We start from the raw sequence: 22,542 nt of genomic DNA, 5'->3' as shown, positions 1-22,542 counted from the left end.
GTTTTCTGATGTCAGAATGATTATATATTATAGATCTATATATGTTGATACAAAGCTAGGTTACTGCCGGACTCACTGCTGCTGTTTTGGGATAATTAAGCTCCGTGTTTTGTTATGAAGGGAAAAATTAGGTGACAAATACTTTTTTCCCAGACTAAGTCGACTAATTACATATTACTTGTTAGACCAGGGGGGCCAAACTCAATTTCATCGTTGGCCACATTAGCACTATGGTTGCACTCAAAGGGCCAGTTGTAACTTTAAGACTATATAAAAATATACATATATAATATAAAATAATGTATTATGTTACATGATTGCCTCTGCATTGGATTCTTATCTGAAAGGGTAATAACTTCATAATTAACTACGTCTGAACGCAGAAGTCTGTGGCAAATAATTGCAAGTCTCTTCAGAGTGCATGTCACAAAACTAGATGCATTGTGGGACATGTAGTTTATGGACAATTTGCTCCTGTAAAGCGGCATGTAACCGTATAATAAACATATTTAATTCTTTCATAGCTCTTGCGGGCCACATAAAATGAAGTCGAGGGCCGGATTTGGCCCCCGGACCTTGCGTTTGACACCCCTATGTTAGATGCTTTTATCCAAAGCGACATACATACTCAATACTGTGAAAAATCCCCACAGGAGCATTTTTGGGGGGGAAGTGTCTTGCCCAAGGACACAACGACATGCTGACTGCAGTGGGGTTTGAACCTGTGCTCCCCTGATCCAAACACCAACGCACTAGTCTACTGCGCCACACGCCTCCTAACTGGTGGCAGCCCTCATGATGACACCATCGAAAGCTTTCTCACGTCTCTAACAGTAACGTTTCTGTATTTGTTTTATTCAGGGTGGATTTCTATCTGATGGCACATAGCATCCGCCAAGGCTGTGGACTCCCCACTCACTACGTCACTCTGTACAACACGGCCAACCTCTCTCCGGACATTCTGCAGCGGTACTGATCACCTTTCTATTATTTTATTTACACTTAGCAATATATTGATTACTGCTACAAATGTGAAACATGTTTCTTAACGATGTATATACTTCCTTTTTTTTTGTGATCTCATTTGTATTGATTAATACACAACATGTACAACCAAAAGCACAACATTTTTTATTTTTTAAATAAAATTACTAGAAGTACATAAGAAAAAGAAACATTTAACAACAGCAATTACTTACAAAATATACAGAATACATAAGATAAAAATAATAACAATAATACTGACAAACAGAAATAAAATAAAACAGACCACACACACACACACACTTATATACTTCCTGATTTATTTATGTTTAACTTATTTTTACTTAAAGTGGACCTATCATGCTATATTTGAATAATATATTGTAGGGCCATGCCTATATAAAACATAAAAGTCACGGCTCGCCACTGTCATGGTTTATTTAAAACAGCGGGGATAAGCTGTTGAACTGCTGCTGTCTGCTGCTGGGCTCCGGTGATTGGCAAATCTGGCTGATGCCTTCTGATATGATTTAGCATGTTTGGCGTGTGTTGCCATTAGCATACCGCACCGCCATCGAACAACGCCGACATACCGTCCTCGTCCGATCCACCACTTGCACTCCTTCGTTATTGTAGTCCACAGGGAACCCGAAATGTTCCCACACAGCTGATTTAAAAGAAGCGGGTGGGTTCTAGCTCCTGTGTGTTATCTGAAATCGCCATACTAACTTTTCTTCTTCTCGTATTTTGTTGGTTTTGTTGTTTGCTTCTTGTTCTTCATTTGTTGTTTAAGGGCGGCTGGCAAACAGCTTTTAGGCGCAATACCGCCCCCTGGATTATATATAGTGTAGTGGATACTGCCCTGAATGACAGACTTTTTTCCCACTCGAAAAAAAAAGGCGTATTCGTCGTGTGACTGCATGTGCCGAACCGTGACGGTACGGGACGAATACGGATACCGTCACACCCCTACTTCTCACAGAATCAGCCCTTACAAAAACAGGGCTGGAAAAGAGCAAATGGAGCGAAATGAGGCATGGCTAAAATGCATGATCTGTTTGGTATTTTGAAAAAAAAACTTCACAGACATGTTTTGTATAGGTATGGCCCTACAATATATGTTTCAAATATAGCATGATAGGTCCACTTTAATCTATTCGTTGTTTTGACTTAGATAGTAGTTTAACTTTTATTTTATTTTGTGAGAGAGAAACTCATTTTACAACATTTTAGCCTTTGCAGACCATTTACATGCACACAAACCTATATAAGACACTACAGGAAAGATAAGTATTAGAGCCTCTTTAAAGGTCACATGTCATGCTTTTCCGGTTATTACCCGTCCCCTTCTGTGTTATGAAGGTTTTTCTGCATGTAAAGGGCCTGCAGAGTCAAAACCCTCAAAGTACACCCTGTAGGGAGTAAAACTCTAACACAGAAAATACCTCCCCAAAACGCCTCGTTGGAGATACGTCACTGATTCTTCCGGGTACGCATGATGTCAACCGTACCCGGAACGAAATGGACCAATCCGTGGAGCCGTTACGTTACGTAGGCCTGTCACGATAAATAATTTTGTTGGACGATAAATGTTCCTGGAAATTATTGCGATAAACAATAATATTGTCGGCACCATTGTAAGACCATTTTAGACCACTGACATACTGATAATATATCATAATAATTCTAGTACATCCTTTCAAACAGAACTTTTTATTGAACATTCAACATTGCAAATGAAATGTGAAATAATATTAAAATATATAAATGATATATAATAAATAAACAAATTAATTAAATTATAATAAATTAATTAAATCACACACAACCAAAACAATAAATTAAATAGACTCAGGCTGGAAAACAGAGCTCTCAATCCATCTATCTATCCATCTCTATATAGATGGATAGATAAATATATATAAATATATATATAAATAAATCAATATGAGCACACATTGTCTCACAAGCAAAAAAAATCTCCTTAAAACTGTCCATACAAAGGCCCAGATGCCTCAACAGGCCATATCCAAATCTGTTTTTCGAAGTTTTCGAGCAAGGAACACCAACATGTTTGCATTGCCGGGCAAATGCATCTTTGATTGTAAACTGTCGGGAAGGTGGGGGCTCTCCATCTCCAGCTGCCGTGTTTGCTCCCAGCTGGGAAAACGGAATGTAGTGGTTGTGTTTTAGGTGTAGTTTAAAATGCGTGGTATTGCCTGCTTTTGTCGCTACCTTTTTTAAAGAAATGCGACACACCGCCCGGCTCATTCAAGTCCGTAGGTTGGCCTCGTTGATTTGGCTTGAATCCAAAATACTGCCACACCGGAGAATCGAGATGTGTAGGTTTTGTAACCAATTCCATTTCACTTTAAATTCCCCGCGAGTAAGTCACACGTTGTCTCCCGCTTGTCGCTATATTATTAATTTGCCTGCTACGCTGCTGTACGTGCACACAGTGTACTGACCTGGCTGTGTGTCAGCCCCGCCCCTCACAGCGCGCATGGACGGCAGCCACAGCTCGTCTGGCAGCCACAGCGCTCCTAGCTAAAATGCTGGTCACATCCTTATGTAAACAAACACGCATGTAAACGGCAATTTATCGAGCTCAGAAAAGTTATCGAGTCCATTTTTATTTATCGTACGATAAGTCAATTTATCGATTTTCGCGACAGGCCTAACGTTACGTCCGTGGAGCCGTTACGTTAAGCCCCCGCTGATTGGTCCAAATTGACCAATCCACGGACTTCATCACACACACACTCAGTGCAGGCAGCTCTGCTGATCTCTCCTCCCTGGCTGCAGGCTGATAACAGACAGTTGGGATTGCGGCGAAATTCTCTCTGCAGACCCATTCTCTCTGCAGACCCATTCTCTCTGCAGACCCACTCTCACAGCGTTTATCAACCTTTCTCTTACTCAATATCAAGCCACACTTATTGTTTTTACTTCGGCTGTGACTTTGTGTGTGCTCAGGATGAGTTTGGCTGTGGTTCGCTGTCGCTAAACAAGGAAACCACACCTCCACGGAGCTCAGCGCGATTCACAACGTCCCGAGCAATCAGAGCACACTGTGCTCACAGGGAGGGTGAGGGCTGGAGCTACTGGAGCTACAACGAGCCGTTAAAGGCAGAGAGTGAAATTCAGTGAATACACGTAGTTTACAGAGATGCTGTTTGAGAAACCAATGTGAGTTTGGAAAATTGCACAATATAAATCTATTCTAGTAGACCTCAACCATGGAATTATGATCAGTGGAAATGGCCATGACATGGGACCTTTAACATGTTGCTGTGTTCCCATTCATTCCAGGATGACCTTCAAGATGTGCCATTTGTACTGGAACTGGCCGGGCACCATCCGGGTTCCCGCTCCCTGCAAGTACGCCCACAAACTGGCCTTCCTGTCGGGTCAGTTCCTGCACTCTGAGCCGGGCATCCAGCTCTCCGACAAGCTCTTCTTCCTCTGAGCTGCTCCGGTATCTTCCCCTGGCAAACTGTTCAAGGAAAAAACAGAAAGTCTGAGCCGGATGACAACAGACTCAATGGATGCTATGAAGGATTTATTACAAGTATTCATACAAGTATTTTCATATTCAGATCAAGCCTTAAAGAGTAACACCCATATTTCACTACTACTGTAATAATGATGTGTTGCATATAATCATTCTAAGTTCAAAACCAGTAGGAAGTTTGGAGCAAGTTTTCTTTAGTTTTTAAAGTATATTTTAGCCTTTGTTCCTGTGGCATAAGGATTGGTCTCTGTTCTGTTAATGTTCAGACCCTTCCACTGTGATAGATTTTAATTTGTAACAAGTTAAAGATTTATAACATTTAATTTGAGATAAAGAGATTTGGAAGTTAATACAGTTTCAGCGTTATTGTGCATAACACAAAAATCTGCATTGTATAAAGTTGAACTAAAACACAGAACCTGCGCCTGTTTTTCTCTTCACACATTTAAACTTCATCACATTTGCCCAATTTGGTATATGTTGTTGAGGTCTCCATATTAAGTTGAATAATTAAAACGAAAGTTAATATAATCAAATATATTCTTGTATAACGCCACAATGAAAATGCATTATATTTCATGTTCTATAATCACAGTATATACAAACGTAAGTGGTTTGGTCAGTTGAGTTGAAGGCCTATTATTATAGTGATACAATGGGTGTCAGTGTCGAGCAGAGGGGAGACAGTTGTCTTCACTCACAGCTGGCTGTGCATAGGGGGCCCAATGGAAAAGTAATGGAGCCCGAAAATGTATTTAGGCCATACCTACCATAGGAGACTATGTATTGACATGTCCCGTCCTGCACACCAGAGGTCCATGACCTTCTCCCACATATATGGGTATGAAGGAGGTGTCTGGTTTTTTTCTGTCCCTGTGTGGATCATAAAAAGCACTGGTTGAGAGGGAGAAAAGCTTCAGAGCGGGGTTTCTCCTTGGTGAGTTCTCTCAAATTAGTTTTGTTTTGACTGTATTTTACTAATACAACTGAAGTGGGCAGTTGAAGTTAGAATTTAAGGTCACAACTGAAGTGGGCAGTTGAAGTTAGAATTTAAGGTCACAACTGAAGTGTGCAGTTGAAGTTAGAATTTAAGGTCACAACTGAAGTGGGCCAGTTGAAGTTCGAATTTAATGTAAGAAATGTAAAACTGAATTGAGGTTTTATATTAGAAAAATACCACAGCATGATATATTTTTGTAGGATAGTCATATTGTAACGAGAGAAGGTAAAAACCCTGTATAAGTGTGGACCATTTTCTTCAAATAAAATCTCTATCGATTCAAATAAATGATTGAATTCAGTCGTCGATTCGTTGGTGACGTCATCACGTGTGTTTTACAAGCCGTTAAGCTCCAACGTTATCGGTGTTTTTATCGGTACTGGAGACATTTAACAAATATGTCATATTTATTATTGCTACATAAACATATCACAGTCTTAGTTTCGCCAACTCGTTTCTAGTATGCAATACGACAAAAAAGATGTGTCTGATGTATTTTAGATCTTTCCAATCCAAACGAGAGATCTCTCCCCCGTCTTGTGTGTGAGGGGGCGGGGCAGTTTACACACACGCGGCTGCTACATGCATGCAACACACACACGGAGGAGATGGCGGAGAAAACGCGCTCCAACTAAGGTGTGGTTAAACCTATGGGTTAAACATTAACCGTCTCGATTTGGGAAATGCTTGGGCCAAAAGTGCAATAAGAGTTTAGCATGTAAGGGCGCCGCGGTAACTAGTGTTAATTTCGTCAGCTATTTTTTTATTTAGTTTTAGTCTTAGTCCTTTGTTACATTTCCTTTTTAGTTGTAGTCATATTTAGTCACCTTCATCCTGTTTTTATTTAGTCCAGTTTTAGTCGACTAAAAGTCTGATCATTTTAGTCTTATTTTAGTCAAAGAAAACTAATTATTTGAGTGTACTTTTTGTCAATGAAAACGGTTGAGTATGTTTTAGTCATCAGATTATGTAGATAGCCTACTCTGCAAAGCTGCATTCTTAATCATTCAGCCTGTGTTTTTCATCACATAAGGACAAGATATAATCTTATTGTGAAATAAATTAGACTAAAATGACAAATTATTGGTTTTGGCTAGACTAGTTTGACTGAAATGTTCTGGTCAGGTGTGTGGTGTTTTTACCAGCTGTGTTATGGCCACATTGCTTCCCTTCTGATAAAACAATGCATTCGCCTTTTTTCTCCGCCTCAGCGAAAATGGCCCCAAATATCACATCGTTTCTTTCTCCCAAGCAGTGGTGGCGTTAGACTTTTTCGTTGTCAGTCATTTTGACGGACAGGATCGTAACATTTCCGTCATAATCCATGTATTAGCCGTCGACTCTGTAGACAACTCGTCACTCACTCGCGCTGACGGGGGGGGGGTAATTCTGTTAACGCGACCACTGCTCCCAAGCCCTGTTGTTGCCATTTTATTTTCTGTTAAATAAGGTTAGTGAGACCATGAGTTAGACCCGAGTCTTCCTGACACAGTGTGCCGCTGGCCCAGGTTGCGGTCGTTTAGTCCAAAAATCAGCTCATAAGGTCTATCCCTTGGCCTCTGTGTGAAACGTCACGGGGTTAAGGGATAGTGGATAGGAGAATTCAAAAGGATTTAGGAGAAGAGACTGCGGTGCTTTACAGAATCCGACTGCACTTTCACTATCCAACGTGTTTATGATGCGCCAGCGGATGTCATAAATGTGCGTTTGCTGCTGTGGGGAAACTACATGGGAAACTATGGAAACAGTTTCTATACAGCGGACTACAACATGGATGTAAAATAAGAACGAGGGACTACTACTCATCTAGAGAGACTGCACCGTGCTCTGATGCTGTTGTTATTGCATTATGAACGTGGACAACAGAGAAACATATTCTTCATGACTAAAGTTGGAATTGAAATAAAAAAGGAAAGTGCAATTTATGCTTGTCACCCTCTCCCTCCGGTCCACATTAATACAAATGATCCCAATACGTATGATTGTATGAACTATGAAAATATCTTAAAATCAATACAAATGTATTTATTATAAACGTTAGTCCTTAAAATGAATCACAATGTATATCACCATTCAAACATCTTTTAAAAGTTGAACAACCCCCACACTGCTCAGTAAACACTGTGAAATGTTGACTTTATTTGATCCTTTCAGTAAAAACTAACGTTCATATTTCTTTTTGATTATAATTCTGATGAACGTTCAAAACAAAGCACTTTGGCAAGTTACCGTTTTAAAAAGCTTAATAAGCACCGTAACTTTCATGATATAATTTCTCGGTCATAATCGGTTGTTTCCGTGAACGGCCGACTGTTGTGTGTGACGGAAAATGCTGCGGCTGCGGCTGCAATGTGGGCAGCATTTTCTCCTCTCCTTTCAGTGAGGGAGGTCCAGCGGTTCCTAAGCTAAAGGAGGTTATAAAGGAAGTTTGAAACCTCCTTCCCTATCATCTAGAGCGGACCGCACTTATCATGGCTGCTACTGAGGGACTTCCGGGTCATTTCCCTCCGTTAGGAAGGTTCCTAAACGAAATATACTATTCGACTGCAACCCCGGTGTAATTCAAATGTACCGCTGCGTACAGCACAGACACACGCAGACACACAGCTGCTGCCCAGCCGCAGCACCGGAAATGGAACTGCTGGGAGAAAAACTGACTCACAGATGTAACGTTATCTTTGATAATATTTCCTCTCGTTAATTTTCGTCAACGATATTGCATGTTGATTTCGTTACAGTTATTGTTTACTGCCGTCTCGTCATCGTCTCGTTATAGTCATGGAAAAAAAGGTCGTTGACGAACATATTTTGTCATAGTTTTAGTTCAAGGAATGCACCGTGTCTTTCAAGTAGCTCTATAGCCCCCTCCACGAGGTATGGTCAGGTATGTTATGTATGCTACTGTAGCAGCAACACGCGGAGTTAACTAAATTATACAGACATGGGTTAATGATTAGAGATAACTGAGTTATTTATTTTTGTTTATGTTTCAGCTATTCTGTTTAGAGTTCTTTCATCAGATTATTTAATACGATTTGTTAAAAAGTTTATTTATTTAATTTAAATTAAAAAGCAATGTTCATTTTGTTAACAATTTGTTTAGTTAATTGACCTTTTTTTCCCAAAAGAACCGATAAGAGTACTGTTAAAGGACCGATCGATAAGCGGTATCGATTAAAGTAGTAGTACAGTTAAAACCTTAACGATCCGAATAGTCGATTAATCGTTTCATTAATCGATAGATTAATCAATTATCAAATAAATCGTTTGTTGCAGCCCTTCTGTTAGTTCAATTAGTAGGTCTGAGTAATTGCCAGAATAAATTAAAAGGCCTCCCCACTCCAACAATGTAATGCTCATTTTAAATAGTGAAGTTAAAAGCTTTCCTATGAAATATCAGAAAAGCTGAGGATTTCAGAAAGTAGTTGAAGTATTGTATTAAAAAAAAACAGCAGCTACATGAACTAATTACTGATTTCCCAGAGTTAAAGATCAACAGCTGTGTGCATTGCTGCTGATTGTTTGCAAGGCATGTTGGTGACCTTACATGCTGTACGGATGTAGATTGTAGTTGTGGTTGCATTAGATCATTGTGAATGAAGAAGTTTTCGTTGTAGACAAAATATTCTCTGAAAAAGAAGACAGATGCCAAAGGTAAGACACTTTAATTTTTAATTTTATGTCAATATGCAGAATCATTACATTTAGCTGACGCTTTTATGCATTCGACCAAGAAGATACAAACTTGAAGAAAACCGAATCAGGTTTCATAGAGCCAAAACATTTCAAGTGCTACTCAACTGGCTTTAGATAAGGCAGTCCTTTGTTAGTATATAAGTGCTTTGATAGTAATTCTATTGCCCGAAGTGGAGTCGAAAGAGATGAGATTTCATTCTGCGCCGGAAGATGTGTGCATCACACATGGAAAATATGTTGTTGATTCACTAAAGGCAGAGTGATGAAGCCCAAGAAGATATTGATTTACAGTAAACTCCAGTTAACCTGTTATTGAATAAAACATGAGTATTGTATTTGTTACACTGCTTAACTTGTGCACGTTACTTAGTCATTTATGCAGATGTTTTTTGTCATTCCACCATCTTAGTAAGGAGCAGTTGTCTGACAGTGATATACTGATGAAATACAAAACATAATGATTAACTTGGAGCTGGTGAATGTGTCTCTTCCAGCTCTCCTTCACCTTCACTGCGGGAACATTAAGCTTCATGTCGGCGTTGACAGTGCAGCAGCAGCAACAATGAATTTTGACAGCCTACTCTCGGAAATAAATGGATTTGGAACATTTCAAATCCGCCTGGTGTTGATTCAGGCCTTGTCTCGAGTCTCGCTGCCCTGCCACTTTCTGCTGAATAACTTCATGGCAGCGGTTCCCGATCACCACTGCAACGTCCTGGACGACGGAGGCCTCTTCGGGAACTTAACGCAGGAACAGAAACTGTCTTTTGGGATTCCAGCGGAGCCGGACGGGACCCCGAGCTCCTGCCAGATGTTTACAAAACCCCAATATGAACATCTGGCAGGTTTCAACAGCAGCGACGAGGCTTTCACTGTCCAGTGTCAGAACGGATGGGTGTACGACAACAGCACATATCAATCCACTTTGGCCACAGAGGTAAGTGTCGCCAAATGACAGTACTCCTTCATGTTATACATAATAATAATAATAATAATAATAATAATGCATTTTATTTATAGAGCACTTTTCTTGAAACTCAAAGATGTGAGAAGAGTACAAATTAGAGTCCTATGAGGAGGAAGAAGTGGACAAGTAGCCTATAGGGTCATTCATAAATTGCTTACCTCACTGGTCCCCTGTTGATTATATTATATTTATATATATATTTTTTTTTAATCATTTATTTGACAGGGACAATGCACTGTAAAGAACACTTAAAACATTCAAATGTATCAAGCGTAACAGTGCCAGATTTAGCTTTGAGCTTATTTCCATCCGCAGTCCCTCACATAAAAACATTTAAGAAGATTACATTTTACAAACATAGCAAAAACAAAATACATGATATGCAGAACGTGCAAGAGAGCAAGAGCAGCAGACACAAGTATTTATGACATGGTAATACAATCTAGCAGCTACGACATATAAAATGCAGGAGGAGATACAAGAGCTCTACCTAAAGTGCAAGAGGAGATACCCCTGTGTTAAAGTGCATTTAGCCGTGATCGCACGTATGTTTGTTTCTCAACCATTCTTTGAGTTGACCTTTAAAACTATTGAGAGTGGGACAATCCCGTATCTCAGTTGGGGGGCTATTCCACAAAGAGCTGCCTTTAATGGAGAGGACATTTTGTCCGAAAGTGGTCCGTCTGCTGTGGACTTCAGTCTCCTCTGGTTTCTGACCTAGTGCAGCGCCCAGTGTGTTTTTTGTGGATGAATTCCCCTAAGGGGGGGCGGGGGCGGGGGCAGTCCATGTAAACATTTATTTAAAAAAAACACTTTTAAAAGACTTAAATTTGTCAAAACTCAAGAAATTATGTTTTTCAAGGATGGTACAGTGGTGGTATGAATGTGGCTTTCTGTCAAACACCTTGATAGCCCTAATAATAATAATAATACACTTGATTTATATAGCACCTGTCATGCTTGACGCAGCCCAAAGTGCTTTACAGAGTATGACAAACGAGGAACATAATTCAAATGTGTTAAAACATGAACGGTGATACTACTAAAAACGTAGGGGAGGCGTGTGGTGCAGTGGGTTGTGCGTTGGTGTTCGGATCAAGGGGTCACAGGTTCAAACCCCACTGCAGTCGGCATGTCGTTGACACTTCACCCCAAATTGCTATTATTGAGTATGTAAGTGGCTTTGGATAAAAGCGTCTAACAAGTGACATGTCATGTTACATGTGCCAAGTGCAAGGACTGACTTAGCTTTTATGTGCGCAGCTCCTCTTGCTTGGAACAGTCTTCAAAAAGATTTGAAACTGAGCAAATTGGTTCCACTGCCTGTTTGTAAAGCTCGGATAGGTGCAATGATACTTGATACCTTTGGTACTTGTCTATGTCTCTAGGTATGTAAATGTAGCCCTGTAAATATGATGTCCTTTTGTGTTATCACTTGTTTTCTGTTTATGTCGTAACCTACTTGCTGCCATGTTGGACAGGTCTCCCTTGAAAAAGAGGTCGATGATCTCAATGCGTTAAATAAAGGTTTGAAAGAATTACAGAGTAAGAAAAATATACAGATGACCGTAAAGATACAAACTCTATAAACTGTCTGATAATGGCAGATGCTACGGTAGAAATTGATGGGATTTAGGTTTTTACCCGCTTAATGTCTGACCAATTGTTAAACAGCATTTCCGTGCACATGACTTTTGTTCACAGTTTATATGTTGGGGGTGTGTCTGTGTGTGCAGCGACCTTAAGAGACATTAAATACATCAGAATCTATATTTGATCAAAATAAGTCAAATATAGAAACAACAATATATATTTCTTGTCAAATGTCAGTATTCATTCTGGTTGAAGGTTTGAAATGAAATGCATAGGTTACAATCATTACATCAAGTGAACCCACCATGATATTTCAACATGTATATTTTCTACTTTTTGAATGTTATTTTATTTCTATTTGAGATGTGTAGATTTTGAATTGGTTATTTCTAGTCTTTTAATGTCTCTAATGTGAAATGCCTTGTCTTTTTATGCTGCTGCAACGCAAAATAATCCCAAATTGGGATCAATAAAGTACTTCTTAGCCTATCTTATCTTATTATGATGCTAGCACCTACTACCAAAATACCTTACTGATGCTTTTAATGTTTCCTCTGCAGTGGGATCTGGTGTGCAGCAGGAAGGGACTGAACAAGGCAACAGCCACCATCTTTTTTATCGGTGTGATGCTCGGAGCACCGTTATTTGGGTTCCTGAGTGACAGGTAGGCAGAGGTGGAAAGTAAAAATATTACTCGTCACCGGCTTGAGATTCAATCTCAGGATCCATGTATTTCTGATCCTTTCAAGAATGGAAGTAGTCATCACATCAACTAGTTCCTGAGCAGTGTCCTTCACATGCTGATATACAAGAGAGGGAGTTACACAGTCACAAGATGGAGGAATAACGGGTCTTGTAGGTATTCATACATCCTGTCATGTACAAAATTCTGACTTTTTCTCAAAATTATGACATTTTTCTTTCTTTCTCAAATGATCAAAATTGTGACTTTCTCTCAAATTCTCAAAATTATGACTTTTTCTCAAAATCTCAAAATTATGTCTTGAGTTTGAATCTCAGGATCCATGTATTTGTGATCCTCTCCAGAATGGAAGCAGTCATCACATACAGAGCATCAACTAGTTCCTGAACAGTGTCTGTCATTACCCGATCCGTCCCCCTGCCCGATCTATACTGCGCATGTGCGAGATGGTCCGCCATACTGGAGAACTCCGGACACCAGGAAGGACACTTGACACAGTGGCTTTTGGCAAAGCTCAAAAATAAAACTCGAGAGGGATGAGTTATTGTTAATACAACGTGACTTCACTATTATTTAACAACTCTTTTTATTGGGCCAGCCATATGCCATACATGTTTGCATACATTCACAGTAAATATTTATTCAGTATGATGGCTGTCTAACAGAAGTTAAATCAATTTCTCTCACTTATTCTGACAATGTACTTAACCCCAAATAAAAGAACCCAATAAAAAGAGTTGTTAAATAATAGTGAAGTCACGTTGTAATACCAATAACTCATCTCTCTCGAGTTTTATTTTTCAGCTTTGCCGAAAGCCACTGTGTCAAGTGTCCTTCCTGGGTTGCCGTCCGGAGTTCTCCAATATGGCGGACCATCTCGCACATGCGCAGTACAGATCGGGCAGGGGGACAGATCGGGTAATGACACTGTCCATCACATGCTGATATCCAAGAGAGGGAGTTCCACAGTCACAAGATGGAGGAATAGAAAGCAGTATTCAATGTTTACTTCAGATTAGCTCCACTTCAGAAATGAGCATGCTTGTTATATGTCTCTCTCCATAGAGGCTGAATCATCATGTTAATCACATAGCTATCATATGCCTCAAACAGTCCTGATGCTCTTCTAGGTAATCACACATGCTGTCATGTTCACAGCTACAGTTGGGATACCTTTGTTATCAGTTACTCTGATATTGGAAGTGGACATTCAGTATTTTCCCTACAGTAACTAAGAGCATTTACTGAAGTACCGTTTTTCTTTTCATGAGCAGGTTTGGTCGCCGCCCGCTGCTGCTGGTGTCTTATTTGGGGACGATTATATTTGCCGTCGTGAGTGCTTTCTCCTCCTCTTATGTGATGTTTACCATCATGAGGTTCTTGACTGGCATGGCCCTCGCGGGAATAAGTATCATCTCCATCGCGTTAAGTAAGTTCTTGCACTATTTGATCTGTTATATTGTGTTGCACTGTTGGAGGAGCCTGTGACCTATAGGCCCGGACACACCAGGCCGAAATCGGCCGTTTTCGTTAGTCGGATGACGAAGCGCGCCCTGTCGCCCAAACTCAATTTGGTGTGTCCCGCACCGTCGGCCGTGACACGCCTTATTTGGCCTTTCATGGCCGGCGCACGGCCGATTCAACATGTAGAATCGGCCGTGCGCCGGCCACAGGTAGTCGGACAAAGAAATCACTCTGATTGGCTGTTCAGCTAGCGAATCAGTGCATGAGAAGCAAAACGGTTGCTTGCAACACTCCAATGGCTGATAGCTCCAGTACCGCACGAAACATGTTTTCGATGGACGAGAATGAAAATGGAACGCACACGCTATTTGTTGTTTGTTTGGATCACGCAGTCTGTTCTTCTTCTCTGTCTTCCGGTTGTTGCCTCTTTTGAATGACGAATACACCCTACCGCCGCCTGCTGGTAAGGAGAGTTATTGCCACTCACGCATGCGCAGTTCGTACGTGCTCGGCTGAAGTCTTTGCGGTGTGTTCCAGTGCGACACATGGCCAGGACGCAGGGGAACACGCCGACGCAACAGTCGGCGTCGGCGAGTTCTCTGGTGACTGCTTGGTGTGTCAGGGCCTTAAGACTTTCATCGACATAACTAAACTGTAGCTATGCACACATGACAATAAAAGCCTTGAAAAAGTAGGCCAATGCAAACAAGAAATTAAACACATTTTCACAACACTTTTCCCGTTTCTTGTGCTGTCCTTCCTTCAGATGTTGAGTGGTTTGGCATCGAACACAGGACTTTTTCTGGAGTAATCATAAGCTTGGATTGGACGATTGGAAATATTCTTCTGGTTGGCATTGCGTACTTTATAAAAGACTGGAGGATGCTCATCTTGGCAGTGACTTCTCCCTTGATACTCGCCCTGATTGCTTGGAGGTATTAGAGCTTCATATCTTACTGAAACTGAATCCTATGAGCAGTCATGGAGACATTGAACGCACCATGCTTGTGTTTTACAGATGGCTTCCAGAGTCTGCCAGGTGGCTGCTGGCAAACGGGAAGGCGGACGCCGCTCATTATTACGTAACGCAATGTGCCAAGACTAACAACAGAACCAAGGTCATGGCCACCGTCACACCTGCGGTACGTTGATCTTCTTTAAGGTCATTTTATGTCTTTGCAGTCAGTGTCTTTTTGCAGTCATTGTGTCTGTCTTTGTATAATTCTGTCCCCTTTTAAAGTAGCGTAATTTTCGGACTATAAGCCGCGCCTTTTTTCCCATTTTTCGACGCTGCGGCTTATATAACGGTGCGGCTAATCTATGGATTTTTACAGCTAACGGCCACTAGGGGACCTCCTAAATCTATGGGTTTTACAGCTAACAGCCACTAGGGGACCTCCTAAATCTATGGGTTTTACAGCTAACGGCCACTAGGGGACCTCCTAAATCTATGGATCTTTACAGCTAACGGCCACTAGGGGACCTCCTAAATCTATGGATTTTACAGGTTACAGTCCACCACCTTTAACTCTATGGGCTCTATGGCCGGTCCGCGCCCCCCACCTTTAAGCGGCGGGCTCCAGCAGGAAAAGCTGGAGGCCGGAAAAGAGTGAGACAGGTAGCGCGTAAAAGTAAAAGTGGAACCGAGAGTGGTACGAGAGACAGAACGAGAGCAAGACAGACATTACGAGAGCGAGACAGGTTGTCCCCGTACCACTGGTTGAAAACCACTGCTGTAGATCACTGCCGGTACGTGCGCTGGGAGCGCACCGTTTAAGTTTGAAAGTTGAAAAGTGTGTGTGTCTGAAACGCTATGTGATACAGTACAGTTTACACAGCACATGTTCTGTAGCTACTATTGCACTAAATGCTAACACTTGAATACGTTATGCAAATATGCAACTTGTTTGTTGAAATGTTAATAAATGGGAGCTTCCTCAAACAGCCATCTCTTTCCCGAAAATCCCCTCTGTGCACGAACCCTTACATATGGTAATTAAACATTAAAACACCTGCGGCTTATAGTCCAGTGCGGCTTATATATGTACACATCATTCAATTTAGCTGCTGCGGCTTATATTCAGGTGCGCCTTATAGTCCGGAAATTACGGTAATTCTGTGTCTCTTTGTATAATTCTGTCCCCTGTTAAAGTAATTCTGTGTCTTTGTACCCAATTTACTGCCTCTTTACGGTTATTGTCTCTTTGCAATATATTTGAGTTTATGTATTATTGTGTGGTTCTTGGTAACCTTTTGTTTCTTTTTGTATCCGTCTACAAACGTTAAATGAAAATGTCAGAATAAGAGAAAACACTGTAAATGAACAGCTTGTGTTGGTTTGCTTTCTCACAGGATTTACTGCAATCTGCTCAAGTTGAAAACAGAGAGAATAAATACAGCATTGTGGATCTTTTCAAGACCCCAAATATCCGGAAACTCTCCATATGCTTAGGAATAGTATGGTGAGTGTCAATGTCAAGATGTTGGGGAAGCCATTTGGGAAGTATTATAATCTGCTTTTGTTCTGAGAGTTGAAGAAGAAGATCAATACCCAGACAGCAATAAGCTGAAAGAAGGGGAAACGAGCTAGCCTGATTCTGTCCAAAGTAAAAAAAGATTTAACAAAATGTGGCTTTGACATTTCTGATTGTGTATGATCTACAAAAGCCAGATAAAACATATTGAGCCTTGGAGGTGTCGGCAGGTGGATTTTGAACTTGTGGCAGAGCCAGGTTAGCTGTTACTTTTATTTATTGTTTATGCGCTAAGCTAAGCCTGGCTTTTAAATTGATTTAACGATCAGAAAGAAAGCAAATAACAGACTGTATTTCATATTATGTGCAATATGGTTTATGATGATTGATGATACTGAAAGCACTGAACTCATCAAGCTGAGGTTCAATTTGAAAAGAAAGTCTCATTACTTTGTTCCATTTCTCTAGGTATGGAGTTGCCTTCACATACTACGGGATAAGTCTGAATATCACTGGGTTCGGACTAAACCCATATCTCACACAATTCATATTTGCATCCATCGAAATGCCCATGAAGATCGGTGTGTATTTCTACCTGGAGAAAATTGGCCGAAGGTCCGGTGAGGTGGGAGCCCTGCTGACGACGGGGCTCTGCCTCTTCATCAACTTATTCGTTGCACAAGGTAATTCTTATCTGAGGATTATCTTTGACAGATATCTGAACTAGGAGCTGTTAACGCTCAAGATACATCTGGAAGCCTTAAAGCATTAGAAAAAATGAATGCAAGTGAATCGCATTACCAAGAGCCTGGGAGCTAAGATCTTCATCGACATAACTACACTGTAGCTATGTACGAATGACAATACAAGCCTTGAATCTTGATCTGCTCCTGTACTTCCACTGCGGAGATGTTCAGCATGATTTGCATGGCAGTGAAAAGGCAAGGAAAGCAGAGGAAATAGCTCAAGCTACATGTTTTGTATAAACCGTTGAACCATCACTGTCTCTGTGTCACGGCACAACTGATGCATGACAAACCTGGGTTTTAAACGTTTTGAAGCCACAGGAGGTGTGACAAAAACGTATGACTTACGGAACAATGAACTTCGGCTGACTTTCCAGAAAAAAATAAATCATAAATCCAAATATCGCTTTTGTGATCAGGCGATCGCCGAAAGTACGATGAGAGAAATAATGAGCTGAATGTTGCGCCATCAATACTTTAAACAATGTGCCAAATAATGAGATCTACTAATACGCTTAATTCTGTGTCTAAATCGAAATACTGAAGGCCATCCACTATCAAACCCAAAAACAGATAAGCGTCTGCATTAAATCACAAGAATCTCTCAACAGTGCTTAAAATATTAGTTACAAATAACGCTATAACTCAAATATGTGATTAATCATGATCATTCACAGATTTTATGTTTTGATATTTCCCCTCAGATAAGTGGATCGTTCGTACGGTGGTGGCCGTCCTGGGTAAATCGTTGTCTGAAGCCTCGTTCACCATCCTGTTCCTCTACACAACTGAACTCTTCCCTACAGTCGTACGGTGAGAACAAATCCTTTTTCTTATTCTACTAATTCAATATGAACAACACGGACATTTAATGAAACAGACAATCAAACAAAATGAGTAGAAGCGGGAAGGCAGAAAGCTTATAAAGAAAATAGGGACCCGATTATTATGGCATTTTAACTGCAAACCTCGGATGTAGGTTTCCATGTTTGTATGTATATAAATACACACAAATAAACAATTTTATATATATATATACACACGTACACATATACATACACCCATTTCCTGTTGCGAACTTCAGACACGAGGCAGTTGGACTCAAATGCACGACTCCAGGAGGTGAAGACATACTCTAATTAAAAAAAAAAATGCAAAGAAAATCTCAGAGTGGGGGTCGCGAGATGATCACAAAATTAAAATGGAAAATTAAAAAAGAAAACATTTATAAAAAAAGATTGACTAATTTTTTTTTTTTTTTTTTTTTAATTATTATTAATAATAACGAGGCTCCCCCTTTGACAATCCACTAGCGCAGTGTTTCTCAAACTTTTTCATACCAAGGAACACCAAAAAACACTCATGGACCCCCTAGAGCATCATTGTGCTCTTTTTAACCAAATGCCTCTCAGAGGGGCGTGGGGAGGGGCTCCTTATTTTCATCTAAAGCAGGGATGGGCAATTTGGATGGTGGTGGGGGCCACATAATGTATGTACTGGCCACCAGGGGCACGCAGCTTCACTTGGAACCCACACACACAAATCCCATGTGTTGTATGTAATTATTAACACATATATTAAGTCTGACATCTTCATTGACATTTTACAATCCTTCAGGGAACATCCTCTAATAAGCTCACTAAACAAATATCAGTTCACAGAAATGTTATTTAATTTGTACAAGTGGCATGTTTGTATTGACCAGGTTATTAAACAGTGGAATAAAACTATTTTAAACTATTGGAAAGCACGGAATGTGTGTGCATTGAGATGAACCATTAAGATGACATACACGTGAAGTCATGAACACTAACCCAGACATTAGTTATCTAACTTGAACCTAAGACACTTGTAGCCTCTGCTGACGCACAACAAGGGGAGTGTCAACACAGACCTGCCAACTCTCTGCTGTTCCTCAGCGCCGCTCCCCCTCCCTCCCGCTGAAATGATGAATGAAAAGCGTATAGTAATCATAGATAACACGGCAGGGTCCGTGACAGTTTGTTTTCATCTGATTTCAAATAAACAAAATATCGGTTTTAAGAATTTTAAACTTATTTAGCTAAATTCAGATAATAAATACAACCTTTAAGCTTGTAAAGGCATAATTACAAGCGGTAACTTGACGTCACAGCAGGCATAACAACAGCCGTGAGTGTTTCCCGGGAAACAAACACAATACACACAAACAGATTATTTCCCGGTATTTGGCTGCCGAACCAAATCATGTACGCAGCTCGCCTTCTTACATTCTAAAACTAATGTGTGCTTTTCTTCTCTGTATTTAATAAGTTAGCTTACTCTTTATTATTGCATGCCTTTGCCACTTTTGCTGTAACACTGTACATGAGGGGTGTCCAAACTACGGCCCGGTGGCCAAATGCGGCCCGCGGACCATTTTCAATCGGCCCTCACTCAGCAAATTAATAAAGTATAATGACTTGAGTATAATAAACTTCTGCTTGTCTTATATTGTACTTCTTAAATATATTATGTTCAAATATATAACACAGTATTCATGTGTTAATACTGTTGGCCCAATTTTCAAATAAATTCAGTCAATTAAAGTTTTTTTTCTTGCAGCATTTTCAAGTATCAAGCATAATTTAGCCACATTGGATTGACTTTTCCAACTTATAACAGAACTTATGAGGCAATATACCCTAGTGAGTACCCAGCCCTTCGTATATCGTTCTGTATGGTCCTCGGTGAAAACAGTTTGGACACCCCTGCTCTACATGTTCCAGCTGCGGGACTAATAAAGGTTTTCTGATTCCAGACAGAACGGTTTGGGCTTCACCTCCTTCATAGCACGTCTGGGCGTCTCCATCTCTCCGCTCATCATGCTGCTGGAGGACGTGTGGAACCTCCTACCTGCGGTCACTTATTGTGCCGTGGCGGTGGGATCTGGTTTAGTGGCGTCCCTTCTTCCTGAAACTCTGAACACCTGTCTGCCAGAGTGCATCGAGGACATTGAGAAACCCAGGTGAAGAGAACAAGAAGATAATCATTCATATTTAAGCTACTGTAAACCCTTTGACACCTCACTGCAGTGCAAAAGAGTAATCCAGTCCAGTTGGCTCACCTGCAAAGCCAAGGGGGGTTATGGGTAATTTGAGCACATTCAGTGGTGGCATTTAATGAAGTACATTTACCAAAAGAGGGAGAAGTACTCAGATCTTGTACTTAATTGAAAGTAGAAGTACTCAGATCTTGTACTCAGGTAAAAGTAGAAGTACTCAGATATTGTACTTGAGTAAAAGTAGAAGTACCAGAGTGTAGGAATACTCTGTTACCGTAAAAGTCCTGCATTCAAAATGTTCCTCAGGTAAAATTAGAAAAGTATTATCATCAAAATATAGTGAAAGTAGCGACAGTAAAAGTAGTGGAACTAAAGTCTGATTTAAGACTTGATCTTTAGAATAAATTAAATCTTAACGAGGTCGAAGAAGATCTTAATCAAGGCCCATTTTTAGATTGTTTTAGATATGACGGTCTTGTAATTAAATGGGGCTCTCAGTTCTCTGATAGGATACAGTTCAAAGTCCGGAAGAAAAACGTATAGGAAACTAGTTTGTTTAAGACAGTGACATTCAAATACTTTTTGATGTCTCACATGTAAATTAACTAGTGAATAAACATATAATGACTTGTAATTATTATAAGTAAAAAATATCCAACATCAGTATACAAAGCAAATAAAGTTATCCATCTTTACCAGCTGTGTTATAAACCAGTACTTTAACATTTATATATATATATATATGATTCTGAAAGAAAAGCATAGCAAGTACTTTTACTTTTGGTACTAAAGTATATTTTGATGTACAAACTTCTATAGCCAGATGTTGAATGCATGACTGAGTATTTTTACAATTTAGAGGTGCTACTTATACTGAAGTAAAACATGGGGACTTCCTACATTGCACAGTTTGTAACATCCTAACTTTTTGACATATTTTAATCTTTTGCAGGTGCCCTGAAATAACTGTCATGTCCCCCCTGAAATCTGCAATCCATAAATGATTGTATAACTAATTTATATGTTATCTATATTGCAGGAAAGGATCAAGAGACAAACCAGCAGAGTCTGAAGTTGAAGCCAGCACGGATCTGCTTTTAACCTGCAGTCCTTCAAGCGGCCAGCAGGGGGCAACCCAGCAACAAGAAGCCATTGTGTAGAAGTCTTATGAGAAAATGATCGGCTTCTTACTTGATTTATTAACACGGTTAACATTTTCCTAATTAGGTTATGGTGCCAAATGCTATGTTGTAGTCTTCTTTAATATATAATGATGTTCATTTTGTAAATCAAAGTACAATTTAGAGTCAAATAGCCGATAAAAGAGGATGTGCTTTAGGGAATTGTCTGTGTTTCCCCCCCTAACTTTAACCCTTAATGTGTTTTTAGATTTTTGAAATTTACTTTGGATATATACAATATCTTGTACTTACCTTCACCTGCGTGCAAAAACACAACAGGGGCTTCAAAGAGCAGTATATTGGAGAAGCTAGATTCATTATGCCTGTCGACAGTTTTTTAGTTTGACGGTTTTATGATTATTGATTAGTTGATGTGATATATACTGTTTTGTAACAATCATATTGATAAACTAGCTACAAATACTTCATGATTGAACATATTTAAAGCTGTACTGTATACATTGGGTATACTGTAGGATAAATGTCGGACAATTGAAGAAAAATAAGTGTAAATGTACTTCTTGGCAATAAAATTGTACCAAATGAGAACACGAATATTGGTTTAATTGGAGTTGTGATGGTTGTGTACAGGATCCACCTTCTTTCTTGAAAGCTATGTAGTACTACAATGATTACTTTAAAGCTAAAAGGTCATCAACAACCGTAAAGAGTGTGTAATAGACGATACAAAAAAAGATTCCCACCAATTTATTGTGATAAGAATAGCAATTATTAAACAAATTGAAAGGAATTGGCTTAAAGATAATATCAATCAATATCAACTCACAATGGACAAACCTAGTCATTTAAAGGTGGGGTAGGTAATTCACTTCAGAAACACTTTTCGTTATATTCCATGGAATGCTCTTAACATCCCGATAGCGATGAATATCTGAAGTGCTTTGACAATAAATACATAAAGAAATGTCATCTGTGGAAGCCGTGGCGCTGTAAAAAGCTCGACCAATCATCTGAGCCGGCCCGGCTAAAATAACTGGATGGCCTACCTGCCTGTCAGCCTTTCATCTGTGCACAAACTTATCTCGTGCCCTCATTGGTCATGTGCGCGTTAGTGTGTGTTAGAGGAGGGGCTCTGTAAGGAAGTCTGAAGGAAGGGAGAGATTTTTTTCGGCTGCGTATTTTCAAATTCTTGCGCACTCGAGCTGGTTTCTCCATTCTTACCTACCCTACCTTTAAT

General features: G+C 40.0%; 2 protein-coding genes across 5 annotated transcripts in view; both read left to right on the top strand.

The window, feature by feature from the left end:
* Positions 1-4,916, top strand: part of piwil2 (piwi-like RNA-mediated gene silencing 2) — a 63,050-nt gene extending 58,134 nt beyond the window's left edge. For 2 of the 3 annotated variants that reach the window (XM_079690044.1, XM_079690043.1), the window contains exons 23-24: positions 862-969; positions 4,297-4,916. In XM_079690044.1, the coding sequence (XP_079546170.1) occupies positions 862-969; positions 4,297-4,453 (265 nt within the window). In that variant the 3' untranslated portion in view covers positions 4,454-4,916. Of the gene's footprint in view, positions 1-861; positions 970-3,960; positions 4,143-4,296 lie in introns of those variants that run through there. The other variant, XM_079690045.1, reaches the window with a different exon arrangement.
* A 2,918-nt stretch (positions 4,917-7,834) lies between these two features.
* Positions 7,835-21,893, top strand: LOC307044733 (solute carrier family 22 member 7-like). Of its 2 annotated transcripts, none has more exons than XM_079690048.1 (11): positions 7,835-8,164; positions 9,689-10,131; positions 12,315-12,418; positions 13,732-13,886; positions 14,688-14,856; positions 14,940-15,063; positions 16,274-16,383; positions 16,864-17,078; positions 17,846-17,954; positions 19,921-20,127; positions 21,203-21,893. In XM_079690048.1, the coding sequence occupies exons 1-11, from the start codon at positions 8,065-8,067 to the stop codon at positions 21,321-21,323; spliced, it is 1,857 nt and encodes a 618-aa protein (XP_079546174.1). In that variant the 5' UTR covers positions 7,835-8,064; the 3' UTR covers positions 21,324-21,893. The 2 variants fall into 2 exon arrangements, with proteins under 2 accessions (XP_079546174.1, XP_079546175.1); XM_079690049.1 differs by having other exon boundaries at positions 7,839-9,152.
* Positions 21,894-22,542: the final 649 nt, after the last annotated feature.

Source organism: Notothenia rossii (assembly GCF_949606895.1).
Source record: "Notothenia rossii genome assembly, chromosome: 6".
NCBI classification, from domain to species: domain Eukaryota; kingdom Metazoa; phylum Chordata; class Actinopteri; order Perciformes; family Nototheniidae; genus Notothenia; species Notothenia rossii.
The sequence above is the reverse complement of the archived record's forward strand: the minus strand, read 5'-3'. Positions and strand labels throughout refer to the sequence as shown.